The sequence below is a fragment of the Abramis brama genome (genome assembly GCF_963993115.1).
Source record: "Abramis brama genome assembly, chromosome: 21".
NCBI classification, from domain to species: domain Eukaryota; kingdom Metazoa; phylum Chordata; class Actinopteri; order Cypriniformes; family Leuciscidae; genus Abramis; species Abramis brama.
The window spans coordinates 18,237,987-18,256,253 of NC_139983.1; the positions used below are offsets into that span (position 1 = coordinate 18,237,987).

At 36.0% G+C, this 18,267-nt stretch overlaps 2 protein-coding genes across 4 annotated transcripts; both read left to right on the forward strand.

The window, feature by feature from the left end:
- Window positions 1-1,044: 1,044 nt before the first annotated feature.
- Window positions 1,045-1,721, forward strand: lnc.lemp (lncRNA encoded micropeptide). The gene is made up of 2 exons (XM_084097506.1): window positions 1,045-1,288; window positions 1,374-1,721. Exon 1 carries the CDS (start codon window positions 1,089-1,091, stop codon window positions 1,257-1,259), a length of 171 nt encoding a protein of 56 aa, XP_083953632.1. The 5' UTR covers window positions 1,045-1,088; the 3' UTR covers window positions 1,260-1,288; window positions 1,374-1,721.
- A 564-nt stretch (window positions 1,722-2,285) lies between these two features.
- On the forward strand, window positions 2,286-14,672 carry nphp1 (nephronophthisis 1). Of its 3 annotated transcripts, none has more exons than XM_084096656.1 (20): window positions 2,286-2,767; window positions 2,854-2,918; window positions 3,059-3,119; window positions 3,249-3,367; window positions 3,526-3,778; window positions 3,874-3,975; window positions 4,985-5,067; window positions 5,280-5,322; window positions 6,104-6,188; window positions 6,376-6,470; window positions 7,366-7,494; window positions 9,158-9,232; window positions 9,713-9,823; window positions 11,924-12,006; window positions 12,108-12,184; window positions 12,254-12,356; window positions 13,254-13,366; window positions 13,583-13,656; window positions 14,172-14,216; window positions 14,325-14,672. In XM_084096656.1, exons 1-20 carry the CDS (start codon window positions 2,702-2,704, stop codon window positions 14,571-14,573), a joined length of 2,031 nt encoding a protein of 676 aa, XP_083952782.1. In that variant the 5' UTR covers window positions 2,286-2,701; the 3' UTR covers window positions 14,574-14,672. The 3 variants fall into 3 exon arrangements, with proteins under 3 accessions (XP_083952782.1, XP_083952783.1, XP_083952784.1); XM_084096657.1 differs by having other exon boundaries at window positions 4,994-5,067; XM_084096658.1 differs by having other exon boundaries at window positions 4,997-5,067.
- Window positions 14,673-18,267: the final 3,595 nt, after the last annotated feature.

An 18,267-nucleotide genomic window follows, 5' to 3' on the forward strand; every position in this document is an offset into this window, starting at 1 on the left:
AATTATATATTTCTTACAAAAACACATTGTTTCGCTTCACAAGGCCTTTATGAACACCCTGGAGCCGTATGGATTACTTTTATGATGGATGGAAGCCAGTGGCGCAAGTTTGTTTTAAAAAGTGGGTGGGACAGGTGTGTGAAAAAAATAACATTACGATGTCTGTAAATAATTTTTTTTTTAGTAACGTTACATTGGGTTTAATTAGTCTTGTAATGAGATCTACTATTGTTAGTGTCGAGATTTTTCACGTCTAAAAATGTGAAATTTATTTCCTCATTATTTTCCTTATAATGTTTAAAAAAGTGGTGGGGGACGATATAGATCCTGAGAAAAAGTGTCCCACCCGTAAATTACGCCTATGATGTAATTTTTTTGGGCTTAAAAAAATGGTGCCATTCACTCCCACTATAAAGCTTGGAAGAGCCAGAATATTTTTCTAAATATACTCAGATTGTGTTTGGCTGAAAGACATAAGTCATATACACCTAGGATGGCTTGAGGGTGAGTAAATTATGGGATAATTTTCATTTTTTGGTGAACTAACCCTTTAAGCTTTTATCAGTCCTCCGTAACATATCTACCAAAAACTGGCCCACTTTTGCATAGTTCACACTACTGATGCAGCCATGTCTCTTATCTCTTATCCTCAGGCAACAGACATTACAAAAATAATGATAAAAAGATGCCCTTCCTAACTGAACATATTCAACTTTTAGTTGGTAGATACATTTTATTTCAAAACCTGGAAGAGAATTAGGCCAAGCAATTTTCTGCAATTAGTAGGCGGCTACCCCCTGAAATTTTCAGTGGGTTTTTTGTTTATAAGGTCTTCAGTTAACATCTCTTTAAGACACTTTCACGTTCTACTTGTTCTACAATATAAATGGTGCACAGTCGTACCTGAAACGAGAATTTTGGAGCAGATGTGTTTTCTAAACAAGACCTACAATTGTTATCGTTGTGGTAGATGTAGTTTTTATTTAGTTGGCCTACAAATTTTCGTCACGGTCGCGCAGCAGGTTACGGCCATGTCACGTGATCCATTCACACGCGTGTTTCCTTCAGCAGCAGCAGCTGAGGTGAACATGGCCGATCTGTCGGAGAGGACGTTACAGGTCGCTATAGTCGTTTCATTTGCGGCGGGATTTGTTGCAGGCTGGCAGGCAAATAGAATGCGAAGAAGGTTCTTGGACTGGCGGAAAAAGCGGTTACAGGACAAACTCGCAGAAACACAGAAGAAGCTAGACCTGTCATGACAGATACAAAATATCACGCAACCGACCTGGTGAGATGAGACATGCGCCTTGCATAATTTTAGGATAAATGGCTTTCGTTGGTAGCTATAATCGGTTTTCTTTTTCGTTTTCTAGTGACTTTGGTCATCAAGGCACTGATTTCTCAAACAGAACGAGTCTGCAACAGCACCTCTTTTGGAGCTCTCAGCAGGAGCAAGCCTGGGATCAAAGACAGTCTAGTCTACATTCTGGAGGACAGTCAGCAATACAACCTTCAAGGACTTCAAACACTGAGAAAAATTGTTTGTTAAAGCCATAAATCAGTGTTTCCATGTCTGTGCCTTCTCCTTTTCTGTGACCGTAAAAATAATTAAAATGTTTTATTAACTGTTGACTCAAAATGTAATATGCACATTATTGTTCTGACGTTTGCTCACTTTTGAGACATCAAGATCCAATAAAAGTAAGCTGAAAAGTAAACAACTATATTTCCTACATTCATTTATTGAACTGACCGAACCTCAAATCAAGAAATGTGTTTCTGGGATATCTTTGCTTATTTATATTGTCTATATAGATTTCCATATCTTCTCAGCAAGCTGGTAACTTTTTATGACATAACTTTTCAGACCTGGAATTCACACAGTTCAAATTCCCTGATATTTTAAAGTTTTTTAGGACTAGGGAAACTGTTCATGTAGAAACTGCATAGGTTCCCTGCTCTAGACATTTTCGGTGAGCATGTGTGGGCACTTTCTTGAGAGACAGAACCATGGGTTTAGTGTGAACTTGAAGTCCAGCTCCCCCTCTCTAGATGTAATTTGGGTGTAATGGGTGGGTCTAGATAGAAGGTCCAACCACATTCTCCATTAGATCCACAGAGCTGGACTAGGTCAAGCTCAACCCACGACGTCCAGAGAGGTGGAGCTGGACGCCATTTTGGCTCTGCAGTGAGTGAGCAGTGAGCACCACTTGCTTTTCCAGGAAACCTGTTTTACCAGATTAGACAATCACAGCCCAAAGCAGGAATGAAGCAGGGGGGTCAGTGTCAGCCATAATGAAACCATACTGCAGGATGTTTAGGTCCTCCGAAATTTTCTGCATCGCAAAACAAGTTTATAATGAATACAAATGCAAAAGCGACTTTGAAAATGCTTTAAAGGATTAAGTTATAAAAACATTAAACGTGATTTAGACAAGTCATGTGAAATTTACCAGATAAAATAAGTTTCAAAATAAAATTCACAGACGCAGACGTCTTCTCGCGCGCGCAGTGATGAGGTAATAAAACGTCACGTAAAGTATCTTAGCAACTTATCCGGAGCGTCTGTGTCTGTGATGGCGTCGCCGTTGCGTTTTGTTTCAGTAAATCTGAGCACGAGTGGGACGTTTGTTTAAATCTCGCATTTAAAATACAGTTTGTGTCAAACCTGCTGTCGTATTGTGTTGAAGACGAATAGAAGATGCCTCCGAAAAAGAGAGGACCACTTCAGACGGTCCAAAGAGATACGGATGTCATCAAGAGAAAGGTTGAACTGATTGAAGCGAATGTTTGTTCGTTTGCTGGTGCGCATTAGAGTTTTACATTATATCTCTATTCTATTCTGTCCTGTAGGTGGATGCTTTGGTACAGCAGGCTGCTCAACCAGATGCGTCAGATTGGACTGAGACCTTTGAGAGGTACAGAAGACTTCTATCTGTTTTGTTTTTGAACACCTAACGTTACTAACGTTAAATTAACCAGGTTGAATTATGCGTACTTGTGTTCTATATTGTTTTGCATATATCCAATGTGATTTATAATGTTGTTTGCATTCCAGGTGCAAAGAGTTAAAGCGCGCAGTGGAGGAAATGACGAAGACTCTGAAGAAATTATCTAAAGTAAATCTTTATGTCTGTGTACTTGTATTGTCAATACATCTTACATGAATTGTATGTGTATATATATATATATATATATATATATTACCGGTATATAATATAATATAATATAATTTTTCATGTGTGTAGGCAGATGAGCCTGCTCCAGTGGGGAACTATGACCAGTGTAAGATGGACGAGGAGAAGCGTTTGTTGAACTTGCATGAGCGTCTACAGTCTCTAGCTCTTCAGCTGCAACCTCAGGATGAGTAAGTAACTTCGTAAATTAATTCTAACAGAGTTTACAGCCTTTTTTTACATTCTATTACGCAAACCATTTTTAGATATACCTTTATGCATTGGAAAATAAAATTATATTTAAGGATTCTTTTCAAACAGTACTGGTGTCTTTGTTTCCTGGCCATAGGATAGCCGGACCTAGTTCTTCCCAGACAGAACAGAAGAGCGATGAGGAAAATAGTGATGAAAAAGATGAGAGCTCTGAAGATGAAGATACAGAAGAAGAAGAAGCGCATGATGATTATGAAGATGATGATGATGATGCTGACAGTGATGAAGAGGATACAGATATCGGTCAAACTGCCACAGGACAGGAGACTGTTTCCTATGTTGCTCTTAGTGCATTTACAGGAGAGGAGGAAGGGGACCTCAGCATCCAGGTAATCATCTATGCATCTTATTTTAGTTATTAAATGCTTACATTTAAATAGTTATTTTCTTGCACTGAGAAATTTCTTTTTTTGTGTTGTGTCAGAAAGGAGAGGTTTTGAAAGTTCTCTCTAAGAATAAGGATGGATGGTGGCTGGCTCAGAACTCAAGTGGCCAGAAGGGCCTGGTGCCTAAAACCTTCCTCAAGGTCTGTATAATATCACAGATACTCAGTGAGTATGTTTGATAGCGTGTAAGGTCATATAAACAGTGACCATAAACATATAGGCCGTAAACTGTGTTTTTTAGTGTTGGGAAATGCCATAAATGGTTTAACCCTGTAAAGCCTGTCAGAAAAATCTAATATTTTGAAAAGGATCAGTTTGTTGAACCTACAGACAAAAGAAAATCTTTTAAAAAGTTTACATTTGTCTTTTTTGTTGAGTCATACATACATCAGACATTTATGACTCATATAGTATGATTCAGGAGAATGTGGAGCTCATACTCAAGGAGGAAAAAAACCCCCAATTTATTCAGAAGCAAAAATGTGCAATTTGGTGCAGTTGCTGACATTTGTATGGCCAAAAGGTAAGATTAAATTCTGATGGATTGTAATGTAAATCAATTCGATTTTTATAAGTTCTTCCATAAAATGCATATAAATATCAGTTGTAACTATATATCTCCCAATAATATGTCTTAGTAAGATTGTATTTAAATGAAATCATCCATGCATTTAAATGTTCATTTTATGATCAATGCAATGCGATAATGATTGAGAGATGTACAATTAAGCATTCTTCAAAAGCCTGATGAGGTATCATATTTGATCAGTTTTGCTTTTCAGATCAGCATTTTGTCAGTTTATTTAGTGTAAATGTGGACATCAAGATTAGAGGAAAAACTGCATTTCAGATCTCATGTAAACACTGATTTCTTGCAGTCAGTGTATGGTTTTTATACTGTTTTATTACCGATTTGATTGAGATGTTAACATTATGCATTTAAAGTATTTATATAACATTTATATTGTACTTTTACGTTGTCTGAATCATGTTTCAGAACAGTTAGGGATTGGTGCAGGTTGTGCACTTTTATAAAAATACAAAATAAACTTTTTTTATATATATTTTTGCAATCACATAGGAAACCAGACCAGTGTTTAGATAATTAACATGGATGAATTACATCTGCAGATGTATTTTAACTTTAAGTCTTCTCAGAAGGATAGTGAGAGAGAGAATGAAGATGAGGTGGAGAGTGAGGAGGAACAGGAGGAGTCTGACATAAAGTCCAGGTAATGTCCCCTCTCTCTCCACTAGAGAGCAGCATTGTTTTCACAATTTGTTGAAATGTTTTTTGCATGTCTGTGCTTTTTCTTTTTCTTTATTAAAGTGCATTGAATATAGTTCCTAATTAATTCCAGTTGAAATGAATTAAACACAAGTTTAAGTTAAAATAAAGTCTTTATTAAAGAAAATGATTAAATATTGTCTCTTTTCCAACTAGCAAAACATCCAATTGGAACACAGTCCGGAAGGCTGTTACTGAGGTATATTCTATTTGGATAATTTTATCCTTAAATTCACAATGAAATCAAAATGTACTAATCTTATTTTTTTATGGAATATTTCAGTATTATTTATAAATAATTTATCTATGCACATAATTTTTTCATTATTGTGCCTTGAACTGCCTTCGTAATCTTTAATCAAAATAACTTTCCTTCTTACAACGACATCTCTTCTCTTTTTCTTTTTTTCTTTTATTTGTAGGACAGGACATAAGACAAAATAAATGAGGACAGCACCGTAAATACAAAACAAACCTGAAAACAAACAAATTAATAAACAAACAAAAAAGAAAGTAGGTTTTAGATGTGAAGTGTAGGTGCTAGGTTGTGTTGTGCATGTTTACCTCGATCTTGTATGTGCTGAAGTATATATGTAAAGCAGAGTGTTTGAAGAAGACATGAGACAAAGGGGGAGAGAGAGAGGAAAGAGTGAAATGTATATAAATATACTGTGTTTATACATACCTACATACAGATTTAAAAACATACATTCATTTCCCTCATTCCCCATCTCTTCCCTTCTTTGTTGACGTGGGTGGGAAATACCTGTCATTCACATGAGATCCAAAAAAAGAAATCAAGTCCTGCCCTACTTTTTTTCTTGTTCAAGAAAAAAAATTTCACTCAGATATATTCGTCACAATGGGGTAGAAAAATCGCAACCTCCATTTTTATACCACCTTTAATCATCTAAATACTAATGCACCCATGTTTTATTAACAGACACAAACTGAAGTGTGCTTGTATGTTGTGTCTGCAGATAGATGCTACTGATGTGCTGTCAGCGATGGGTGCCATCCCTCCAGGCTTCAGACCTTCCAATCTCTCCAGACACCTAGAAGAAGGTCACTATCTGTCTCTATATTTTGCAAAACCTATAGATAGAAGGCCATTTACAGTTTTTAGTTAACCAGAAGGCAGTTTGTGTGATTTATACCACATTATAACATCTGGTAAGAATTCAGATTTTATAATCGTATATTATACTTGTATTATACATGTACTGTTTGTATGTGTGTTTGTGTTGAGCAGGGACATCTTACAGAGCAAGTCACTTCATTCAGCCCAAGCTTAGCCAATCACAACTCTCCTTTCAAGATCTCCATATGGACCCAGACACAGGCAAGGTACCTAACTGCAAAGCAAACACTAGCTACATTTACAAAATGTTATGTATAACAAAATATGTACATTCATTTAAGGCAAGACACTACAGGCACATAAACATATTTTTTTCATGCACTGGCCAATTTTGTGATTTTTGGGCTATTTGGCTGTTTATGAAGTGTTGTAGTAGTGGAAGGAAAACATCCATAATACACTTTTATGTGTTTATTTTATTGCGCTTTGAGTCAGAAATCTCCACTTCATTAGCACTTACACCAAACTTTACAGTTTTATTCCTATCTATGTTCTGGCGATTTTTACAGACAGATTTGTTCATATATCATTTGCCTGATCTCATACAACATTTCATTCCTAAAACCATGGTGATTTTTATTTGATTTTTCTGTCTGTTGACAGTATTTTCTGATTTATGGAGTGATAAAATGAGATATCCAAATAACTCTGATATGACAATAAAATGAAACAGGAATTTTGAACCTTGCTTATTCAGTGTTCTGGAAATGTATGCAAAATAGTCCATATTTAATTAGATACTGCCTCATTTGCATATTTAAACAATATTTCAGCACAACAATGTTTGCAATTCTTAATGTAATCAACCAACTGGGGAAGTATGGTGATATGTGTTAGTTTAAATATTTACCCTATTCACCTGGGGTGTCTTGCCTTAAAAATATTTATTTAATTATATGAAGGAAAAAAAAAACATTATAATGTTTTTTTAAATATGCATATATAAATATATAGTGATGGGCATTCAAGTGGATGGTTGAGGAGGTTCCTCCCGACCATATATAAAGCTATTTTAGTGTTGAGAAAAGTGCTATATTAATTCAATGCATTATTATTATTAATATTATTATACATTTATAAGGTGAGTGTGTGTTTGTCCAGGTTCACGGGCGCCCATCTAGAGTGAGTTTAACCCTGACCCTGTGGAGCTGTAGAATGATCCCAGCCCCTGGGGTCGGGTTACAGGTGCTTAGCAGGCACGTTCGGCTCTGTGCATTTAATGGAACCCAGGTAACACACACACATACATACTGGTTGATCTACAACCAAAATGATTGCCCTTAAATGATTTTGACCTTAAAAGAGAGATATTTACATACTAATGTTTTGAGGAAAAGCTTGAGTAATGATTCTGACATCATGTGTTACTCATGTGGAACAGTAATCAGGGTGGATTATTTGTAACAAAAAACAAATAATAAAGAACCATTGTATTAATGGCTTGGGTGCTTGAATTAAAACAGGTGCAATCCAAAAGTATGAGTGTAAAATACTAGACCGCATATTTGAGTCTTGAGTGTTAACAATTTAATAATTTTATTCCTGGTATCTCTACAATATTTGTCTTTCACAACTCTATGAATTCTCTGTGAATGTGAATTCTATCTGATTACTTATCGTCAAGAATTTAAAGTATTCATACACAGTTCGTTCAACTTTAAAATTTCCAATTAAAATCATCTAAAGTCAAAATCAATTGGTATTCCTCAGGGTTCTGTCTTGGGCCCTTTTCTTTTCATTGTTTACTTCCTCGTTTACTTATATTTTGGGAATATGGTATCTATTTTCATTGCTAAACTGATGAAATCATCTTTCTTTTTTTCTAAGCCTTCAAGTTCCTTTCCTCCACCTTCTCTGTCCAGCTGTTTGGCTGAAATTAAAGACTGGCTTTCAGCTAATTTTCTAAAACTTTATAGTGATAAAACTGAACTCCTCCTTGTAGGCACAAAATCTATTCTGACAAAATCTGATTGCTTTTCTGTGGCTATTGAAAACTCAAAAAACAATTCTTCCCCCACAGGTTATAAGAGTCTGGGTGCCATCCTCGATAGCACTCTATCCTTTGAAGCTCATGTTAATTACATCACACGTACTGCATACTTTCATCTATGTAATATTAATAGTCTTCGTCCCTCTCTCACAATGAATAGCACTGCAATCCTTATTCATGCACTGGTTACTAAATGTAATGATTACTGTAAAGCTCTCCTCACTCACTGTAAAAAGTGAACAGTTGGATCAACTTAAAAAAATTACTTCAATTGGTAACACCTAAAGAAATTAAGTTTTCTCAACTTAAATTATCACATTTTATCGTGAAAAACGTGATAATTTAAGTTGAGAAAACTTAATTTCTTTAGGTGTTACCAATTGAAGTAATTTTTTTAAGTTGATCCAACTGTTCACTTTTTACAGTGCTGGTCTCCCTTCCAAATTCCTTTATAAACTTCACCTGGTTCAGCAATGGTTCTTTCTAGAACTCCTTCTATGGAGTACATTTCTGTAGTTCTACAGCAATTGCGCTGGCTTCCAGTGAAGTATCTCCCTTGATATTCACAATAGTGATAGTCTCCATACTTTTAAATCTCATCTCAAGACTTTTTATTCAGGCCTTTTTATGACGTTCTTTATGTAACCTGCGTCTGTGGTGTTGTATTGTTTATTGTTATTTACTTGCTTGTAATGTTACCTTGGGTGTCATGAAAGGTACCTTAAAATATCCCATTTGTCTTCCCCATGTTTATTGTAAACAGGTGTTGTGTGACATGCTGTGTACATGGTGCCATTGTTTGTTTGTTTCTCTCTCTCTCTCTCTCTCTCTCTCTCTCTCTCTCTCTCTCTCTCTCTCTCTCTCTCTCTCTCTCTCTCTCTCTCTCTCTCCCCCCCCCATCAGGTTTTGAGTAACATTCACACAGTCAGAGCCACTTATAACTTCAAGAGCCAAAAGACATGGAGTTTTTCTCCACGGGTAAGACTAAAGTACACTTAAACACATGTCCAAACTTCTGAGGCCACATTAAAAATCTGGGATTTGAAATCTTATTTAAACTTGAAAATAAACAAGGTTTTAATATTGACATTTCGAAGAATTTTTTTTTTTATAATTTAAAATACTATATCTAGGTCAGTAAGCAAAGAAGTAAATATTTGATATTGATAATGTGACTCTTTGTACTGACAGTCAGATATTCTTGCTTCCAATGAAGCACAGATGCTGGAGAACATGATCATCAGGTTTTACACACTTGTGAAGCTCATGCAAGCTTGAAGGCAGCAGGCACAAGAGGGGCAAACCAAATACTAAAACATTCTGAAATTCATGTTCATTTATCAATTCAACTTTACAATCAAATTGTTATAATGGTAATATAATCTGAAATACAGTTCTGGAATCTAACAGTTTGTCTTTTTTTTTTATCTGTATTTTTCCTGTATGTGTGTATTTTAGATGACTGGGATGCTTCCCTGTCTACTGGATGGAGACTGTTTCCTGCGTTGTGACTCTGAATCTCCTGATCTTGGAATTCTGTTTGAATTGGGTGTGACCTACATAAGAAATGTAAGCAATAGTTCCTTGCAAAAAAAAATCTTATCATTTAAACAATTATATGGCAAACTCTGACCACAGAGGACATGGCCTTGATCTAACCTCAGAAAGACAAAAGAACTGTTTTCTCCTACCCTCTCATATATTTACATAAACGCACACAATTATCTCTATTAAAGAGGCCTTACCCTTTTACAAAGTCTTGATTTAGATTTTCAGGGTCTACTGGAATAGGTTTTCATGCTTTTTACATTTTGCACATATTTTACATTTGTTGCAGCACCTTTTCCTCTTCCCAGTTTGTCTTGGAATAACACTCTATTTAGTTACTGTCTCTATGAAGCCCCTCCTTCCAAAAACACAATGTGCTCTGATTGGTCAGTTGGACCTGTATGTTGTGATTGGTCAACCGCTTCAAGTGTGTTTTGGAAATGTCATGTCCCTTACCATAACTGCCCTGTCCCAAATGGCACCCTAAGCACTCTCGGTCTTCCTACGAGTCCGCACTTTTGTGACGTTTTGTGCGCTTTGACTGTCGGGAAGAAGTCTGCTGCGGAGCTCGCTTCAGTGCGGGCTCGGTAGAAGTGCGCATCGAGGGTGCATATCGACCGCAAAGGGGGCTTCTGAGACCTAAAATGACAAATGGGACACCCTACGGTCTCACGGACTTAACGAATTATTTAAAGGTACAATATGTACGAATTTTGTATCAAAATATCCAAAAACCACTTGCACAGTGTTTTATATTTTTTTCAATTATGTACTTATACTATCCTACATGTTTCCAAGAATTTGTAAATTCAGAGAAATTCACAATTTTAAATAGTCAATTTTGACAATTTTGAAGTAATATCCGTGTTATCCCTGGTTTCCGCTTTATATACAGTAGCTAACCCTAACATGATGAAATGTTAGAATATGATCAGTATGTTATTCTAATGTTGATCTAGCTTACTGCTAGTCTCATATAGCCAACAAACTAACACATAGAAAAACATTATAACTTTCAATACACTCAAATGCTTAGTATGATAGTGTAACGTTAGACCAAGTGAAACAGCGCTGCGTTACCTCACAAGTTAAATTCGTCAAATAAACTGACCTGTGTGAGTAGTAATTCAGCACTTGCGGGTAGTTCAGTAGAATTAAATGTCCTCATTCCTTTATATACGCGGGACTCGCGTGTGGTGCTGATATCTGTCTCTCATTAGCAATCGTGCCCTGCTTCATACCACAGTCATGTTAAAAAACATTAATGTATTCACTCATCCATAAACATTATTAGATCAGCATGACGGCAAGTTCCATGATTCCGCTTATCACTGCGTCATCAATCTACGCCTTTGTTATTGTAAGAGGTTAGCGACCCCTAGCTGCGAAAAAAATTAGATATTGTAGCTTTAAATGAGGGATATTGTGATGTGTATGTTACCGGAAGAAAACTCAAGACTACAATTGAGGTTGTTCAAGGAGTTCAGAAACAGTGCTTACTGATATAGACACTATCTCCCTTTGGAGTGGATTTTGTGCTTTGTAACTTTGCAGACCTTTTACATGCCCAAATAGCAAAATTATACAATACAATTTTTTGAAAAAGTAAAAAGCATAATAGGTCCTTTTTAAAGCAGAGGTCTTCAATCCTGCTTCTGGAGGGCCACTGTCCTGCAGAGTTTAGTTCCGACCTGCTTCAGCACGCCTGCCTTTGAATATTCAAGCGATTCTGAAGAGCTTGATGAGCTGATTCAGGTGTGTTTGATTAGGGTTGGAACTAAACTTTGCAGGACAGTGGCCCTCCAGGAGTAGGATTGAAGACCTCTGTTTTAAAGGGATAGTTCACCCAAAAATGAAATATTCTGCCATTTACTCACCAACATGTTGTTCCAAACCTGAATTACTTTCTTTCTTTTGCGGAACACGAAAGAAGATATTTTGAAGAACATTGGGAACCAAACAACATGGGAGCCCATTGACTTTCATTGTATGGACAAAAACTCTGAGAGGTTTATAAAAAATATAGACCTTTATAAGTCATACAGGTTTGGAGCGACAAGAGGGTTCTGTTTTTCTCAATGGTTCTATTGAGGGTGTAAAAGTATATGTGCTCTGTTTCAGTCCACAGGGGAGAGAGGAGACCTCAGCTGTGGCTGGGCGTTCCTTAAACTGTTTGATGAAAGTGGAGCACCCATTACTTTACGGTACGCACACATTCCCTTATTACAATTTGACTGATGCACATTAGTTCTTTTGTTTCCTTACATACTTGTTTACATATGCATGTGTATATGCATGTGTGCAGGACACAAGAACTTACTATTCATGGTGGCACACCATTTGAGAGAGACACCGATATGGATACCACATCTACCAAAAGAGGTAACGTTCTCTCACAAAAATACCCATACTCTCTCACATACAAGCCATTCTCTTCTGTTCTCTCCTCAGGTTATCCCACTGGTGTGTTTCAGCAGATGTTGCTGTCCAGGAAGGTGCCAAAGCTTGTTGTTAAGCTCAAATCAGTAAACACACGCAACAGAGTGCTTCTGAAGTAAGAATGCCTTCACACCAGAGTATACATTAATGTTCAGAAGAGTTTTTGGTAACACTTTAGTTTAGGGTCAATTTGTCACTATTAAGTAGTTGCTTACTAGTAATTATATCATTAGGACATAGGCTGTTTATTAGTACATATAAAGCACATATTAATGCCTTATTCTGCATGACCATGTTCTACGTCATTTAATCCTACCCAATTCCTACCCAATACCTAAACTTAACAGCTACCTTACTAACTATCAATAAGCGGTAATTAGGAGTTTGAGGCAAAGGTCATAGTTAATAGTGAGAATTGGACCCTAATCTAAAGTGTGACCAATTTTTTTATTTATGTTTTTGAAATAAGTCCCTTAGCTCACCAAGGCTGCACTTATTTTATTGAAAATACAGTAAAACAGTGATGTTAGGAAATATTAATTTAATAACTTTCTTTTTTAATACATTTTAAAAATGTAATTTATTCCTGTGATGACAAAGCCGAATTATTACTCTAGCATCAGCATTATTACTCCAGTCTTCAGTGTCACATGATCCTTCAGAAATCATTCTAATATGCTGATTTGCTGCTCAAGAACCATTTATTATTATCATCAATGTTGAAAGCAGTTGTGCTTCTTAATATTTTTGTGGAAACCATAATCAGAAAAGAACTCTTTTGTAACATTATAAATGTCTGTACTATCACTTTTAAACAATTTAATGCATAATTACTTTAAATTAATTTTCTTTTAATCGTGCTGATCCAAAACGTTTGAACAGTAGTGTGTATACTTTAATTTTTATTGCCAGCTGTAGGATTCCACATTGTTTTTTGATAAATATTCATGAAAAAGCAATTATGTTCTTGTAACTAAATATTTGTTTCCCTAAATGTTTTTTTTTTCATAAGTCTGCTGCCAGACACTATTGTAGGAAGTCTGTCCACAGTGCACCTCCTGGCAACATACAGGCAAATACTCGCTGATGCTCTTTTACTTGACAGAGTCACCATGTGTAATGCAGGTAACACACACATAAACATATTTTGTCTTTGTGCTTGACGTGTATCTAATGTGTATCTAAGGTTCCTGTCACATCACAACACTATATGTGTTTTCTTTGGTAGGAAAGGGTCTGGCATGAAAGCAAATGTAAATGTAAAACACACATGGAAATGAAAATGTGAATGTAAAAGTGAATGTAAATAACTTTAGATTGGTTCTGTGTTCTCCATCCCAGATCTGATCTGCAGCTCAGTTCTAGCCTCCTTCCCTGATGTTCTAGATCAGCCAGACCTGATGGATGCGTTTAGGGTGAGGCTGGTTACATAAACACGTTTACTTAGCATTTACTAAACTTTCATTTCAACATAAACCTTTTATTTATTTTCGTTTCTATATACGTATAGTTACTACAATCTAACCTGAACCCCACCCTTAAAGAACTTTTTTTTTGCATGTTTAGAATTGATTAAAATATTATACTATTATTAAATTAATTAATTATTAAATATGTGTTATCATTAAATATAATAATTATTTGAATTATTAAGAATTAAATATAAATGATTTAAAAAACAATAATAGTAAGTAATTAACATACTAATAGTATGTTCAATTATTAATAATAATTGAAAATAAAATGAAATATAAAATGTAACTATAAAATGCATTTATATTTTTTTGATTTTCCAGTTGAGAACCAAAGGGAATTTTTTTTTTTTCAGATTAAATTAACTTCTGGGGACAAAACTATATCATCATGTACATGGGAGTATAATATGGGGTAGGTGTTTTAAAAAGTATTAAACTTGAACCTGATTTTACAGAAATCATGGACTGAATCAGAGAGAAACCTGAGAAGATCTGATAAGGTAAAGGTGTATGTGATTTTGTGTGAGAATGTCACACAATTGCCACAGTACTAGGATTATAAAGTTTATTCATGCTGTTTGCATACAATGTGTTTCTGTGTATTGCAGAGGGATATCAATGTGTTAAAGCAGATGTTTGTGAGCGTTTATATGGCCAGTGTGTTTCCATTGTTGTACTCTGCGGAGATGCCCACTCCCTGCTGGGCGGATGAGGAAGTGGAGTCTCAACGTGCTCGTATCATCTACAGCCCTTCCCAAAAAATCTCAGTAGAAACAATGCTGTCCTCCCAATGTTCACATCAAGCCTTTGACATCACACAGGTCACCTATGACCTCATCAGCAGAGCCCAGCATTGACTCTAGAGACAAACCTATCACATGGTCCTCCAAAAGATAAGTGTCTTTTCAAAATGTATTTAAGTATTAAAAATATAAATAAAACTATTTAATCTTTCACTCTCTGGCCAGAAAGCTTATTCATAGTTCTGTTGATGGGGAAATCATGCCAAACATTGTGTGTGTGTGTGTGTGTGTGTGTGTGTGTGTGTGTGTGTGTGTGTGTGTGTGTGTGTGTGTGTGTGTGTGTGTGTGTGTGTATGTGTGTGTGTTCTGTACCTTAAATAATGGCCTAATTTTAAGTACCACACCTCCTGAGTACAGCTCCTCCCTCTTTCTTTTTTCTTGTTGTTTCTCACACATAAGCATAACTCCATGGTTTAAGTACACACCCCTCCATCTTCAATAGAAGACTCTTATTTAAACATGCCACTCCTTTAAAACATCTTGCACACTTAGAAAACAGTACCCATTCTCTCTGTGTCTGCCTCACCGCCTCACCCAGCCATCCCGAGGTGTGGTGTCAGATGCTTACAAAGATGGAGACATGAATCAGCATTTATTGTTCTGAAAAAGATTAGCGTATTATCACTGACAGGAAGAGGTTTCATGCATGCCAGATACATTTTAGTCTTCTTATACTGTATTATATAAGTCAGCTGCAGCTCACACGTAACATGTTTCTGTGCTGTAATAAGTAATTATATGTTCTGTACACTATAGTTCTGCAACCAATATTCCAGTAGAGACTGATCAATATGAGTTACAAACTACTTAGAATTTACAATCGGTAGTTAAACTACAGGCAAGCTACTGTTTAACATTACAAGCTAGTAACAAAAATTGCAAATTACATTGAAGCTCTTCGAATATCTTTTTAAACATGATATAGTTTCAATCAGAGCAGCTAAAGAATCAGATATGCTTCTGAAAAATTTGCTTATTAGCTAATGTAAATTTCAACTACATTAGCTTTTAGCTACATTAACTACTTTTAGTTAGTTACTCTTTGAGACTTTGATTCTGCTGTAAATTATTCCAAGAACTAGTGTGCTGCCTACAAAGGGAGCATTTTAAGGTGTCATAGGCACACTTCTGATGCAAAGACTGTTCAAAAAGGTAGATAACTTAATTATGCTGACCTTTAAGATGCTTTTTTGGCATCAGAATCACATGATTCTGCCTGAAGAAGGCAATCTCAGAAAGCACTTCAACAAGTTCAGAGGAATCTTTCAAAATAGATGAACTTATAAAAATAGTTCAAAGTATCCAAAATGTGATAATTTTACCCAAAATGCAACATTGTTAACGTCAGAATCCACTATTTGCGCCTTAAGTAATAGTTCACCCAAAAATGAAAATGCTGTAATTTACTCACCATCATGTCATTCTAAACCTGTATGACTTATTGTTTTCTGTTGAACATCTAAAACAAAGTTGAAACATTCTTCAAAATATCTTCTTTTTATCTTTTTGTGAGTAAATGAGGATTTTTTTTATTATTATAACTCTGACATTCTGGTTCTGACATTCCAGGACAAAAATGAACACTTATCTGTTATATTTTCACAATATTTCATGCATAATCTTAAATGTAAAAAGTTATGTACATAATTAAATATTACATTACATAATTAATTATGCTGTAACAGTCTGTCTGTGTGTGCTGAAAAAAAGTTTGACCAGGAATGTATTTTTCCCAGTTGGTTTCTGTCTCCACACTCCCAGTGTTTATAGAGAAATAATAGAGACTAGTCTGACCACATTCCATATTTTAATATTAACCAGTTAGAATTCCACCCTCTCCATTAGCAGAGTTTCTTTAGTAATAGTTCAGCGCTTATTCCAATCATGAGGAAGTTACCTGTAAAGGCAGAAGTTAAAATAATTCTTCCATCCTCAATTTGTAAGACAGAAAAGCCTTTTAATAAGTTGATTAATTTCATCAGTACATTGTTGGGGAAGATTGAGTGTTTATGTGTGTGCAGGTGTGTCTCAGGACTGTCTGAAGGGGAGGGATTCCAGAGTGTTCACATTTCACCACTGCTCATGAAACCCGAGTTAGTAAGATGACACGCCCGGGTGACCTGCTGCTGTGGTGATAGAAAAGCATTTGAGCCCAAAGTCCACACACACACACACACACACACACACACACACACACACACACACACACACACACACACACACACACACACACACACACACACACACACACACACACACACACACACACACACACACACACACACACACACACACACACACACACACACACACACACACAGACACACACACAGACACAGACACAGAGATGATAGATGCTGGAGATAATTATTCTAATTCTAAATCAATCTAAAGAGAATACTGTCTGTATCTGTGAATATGTGTTTGTGTGTTGATAGTCACTTTAGCTGAAGTCAAAATTAACTTTTTTAACTTTAACAAAAAAAAGCAGAAGTGGCTGTGGCCCCAAAATCACATTTGATCTGTTATAGCTAATATCCCCAAACCCTGAACAAGAGACATGCAAAATTACTCCACTTTTAGCGATATATACATTACGGTGTACTATTTGCAGGCACAATTCCCATGGAGCAATGCTCAAGGTCACAAGGTTCGTAGGTCATCATCAGAGTAAAAAAAAATAGTAAAAAGTTTTTAGGACTTTGTTTTAATTCTTGTAATTGTGAATATATTTCACAGTGTAATTATGTACTATGAAAAGTCCTTAAAAATACGGCCCAATTCACAATTTAAATCTTAAGGCATTTTCTGCATTTGATTTTTCATGTCACCCATATTTTGAATATGCGTGTTCTGTTTTAGGGTTGAAGGATATGTAAAATTAAACGTAAACGTACAGTTAATTTTGAGCCAGGACAAAAAATTCTTACAGCAACTGTATTTCTCGTTATATCTTGTATTTGGGACTTTAATACTCACATTGTGACTTTATAACTAATTTTACATTTTTATCTCACAACAGACTTCCATATCTCAAAAACTGAAAAGATTCCAGTGGAGTGCAGCCTGTATTAATGGAGTCTGTATCTATTCAGTACTTTCATGTGTCACAGTAATGTCTTAAAATATCTTCACAATATCTTGGTCAGCATATTGTAATTAATTTGATTCAGTGTTTTAATCGATTGAAAGTCCTATTAATATTTACACAAAAGTGATGGTGAACCATGGCTACCACAGGAAGCAAAAGAAAACCATTATCGTTCATAAAAATTTCATGTCATTGTTACCTTAGGTAACCAGATCAGAAGAGAAACAAACAAGTATTGTTTGGAGCTGTGCAACGCTACAAGTGTTCCCATGAGCAACCAGGTGTGTATGTGTGTTTTCATCAGACACAAGATCCGCCAGCCACTCAGACAAAAAAGTTTCTGTCCGGTCTGTCCGACACACAGCCTCTCACCCTGAGGAAAGAGAGAGAGTGTTTGTAAGTGTGTGCGTGTTTGCAGACATCTCTCTCTTGAGCCAGCTGATGTGTATCTCTTTAAGTCTGGGATTGCAAAAGCTAGTGAAACCTAACATTTTATCAGTGAAACATGTTTACCATGTGCACACACACACACACAGGCATGCTGCTCTTGTGTTAACTGAGCTCTCTGGATCTGAAGGTTAAACATTCACCTGAATTGTTTCCACATGGTAAATATTTTCTATCTGAAACAGAGGGCCCTGAAGGGAGTTCCTTTTA

What these genes read in the sequence shown, in the direction of transcription:
- lnc.lemp (XM_084097506.1), top strand. Translation starts at nt 1,089, where the DNA reads ATGGCCGATCTGTCGGAGAGGACGTTACAGGTCGCTATAGTCGTTTCA.
- nphp1 (XM_084096656.1), top strand. Translation starts at nt 2,702, where the DNA reads ATGCCTCCGAAAAAGAGAGGACCACTTCAGACGGTCCAAAGAGATACG. An exon ending in GGAGCACCCATTACTTTACG is followed by an intron (nt 12,007 to 12,107) that starts GTACGCACACAT and finishes GCATGTGTGCAG; the next exon opens with GACACAAGAACTTACTATTC. An exon ending in ACCTGAGAAGATCTGATAAG is followed by an intron (nt 14,217 to 14,324) that starts GTAAAGGTGTAT and finishes TGTGTATTGCAG; the next exon opens with AGGGATATCAATGTGTTAAA.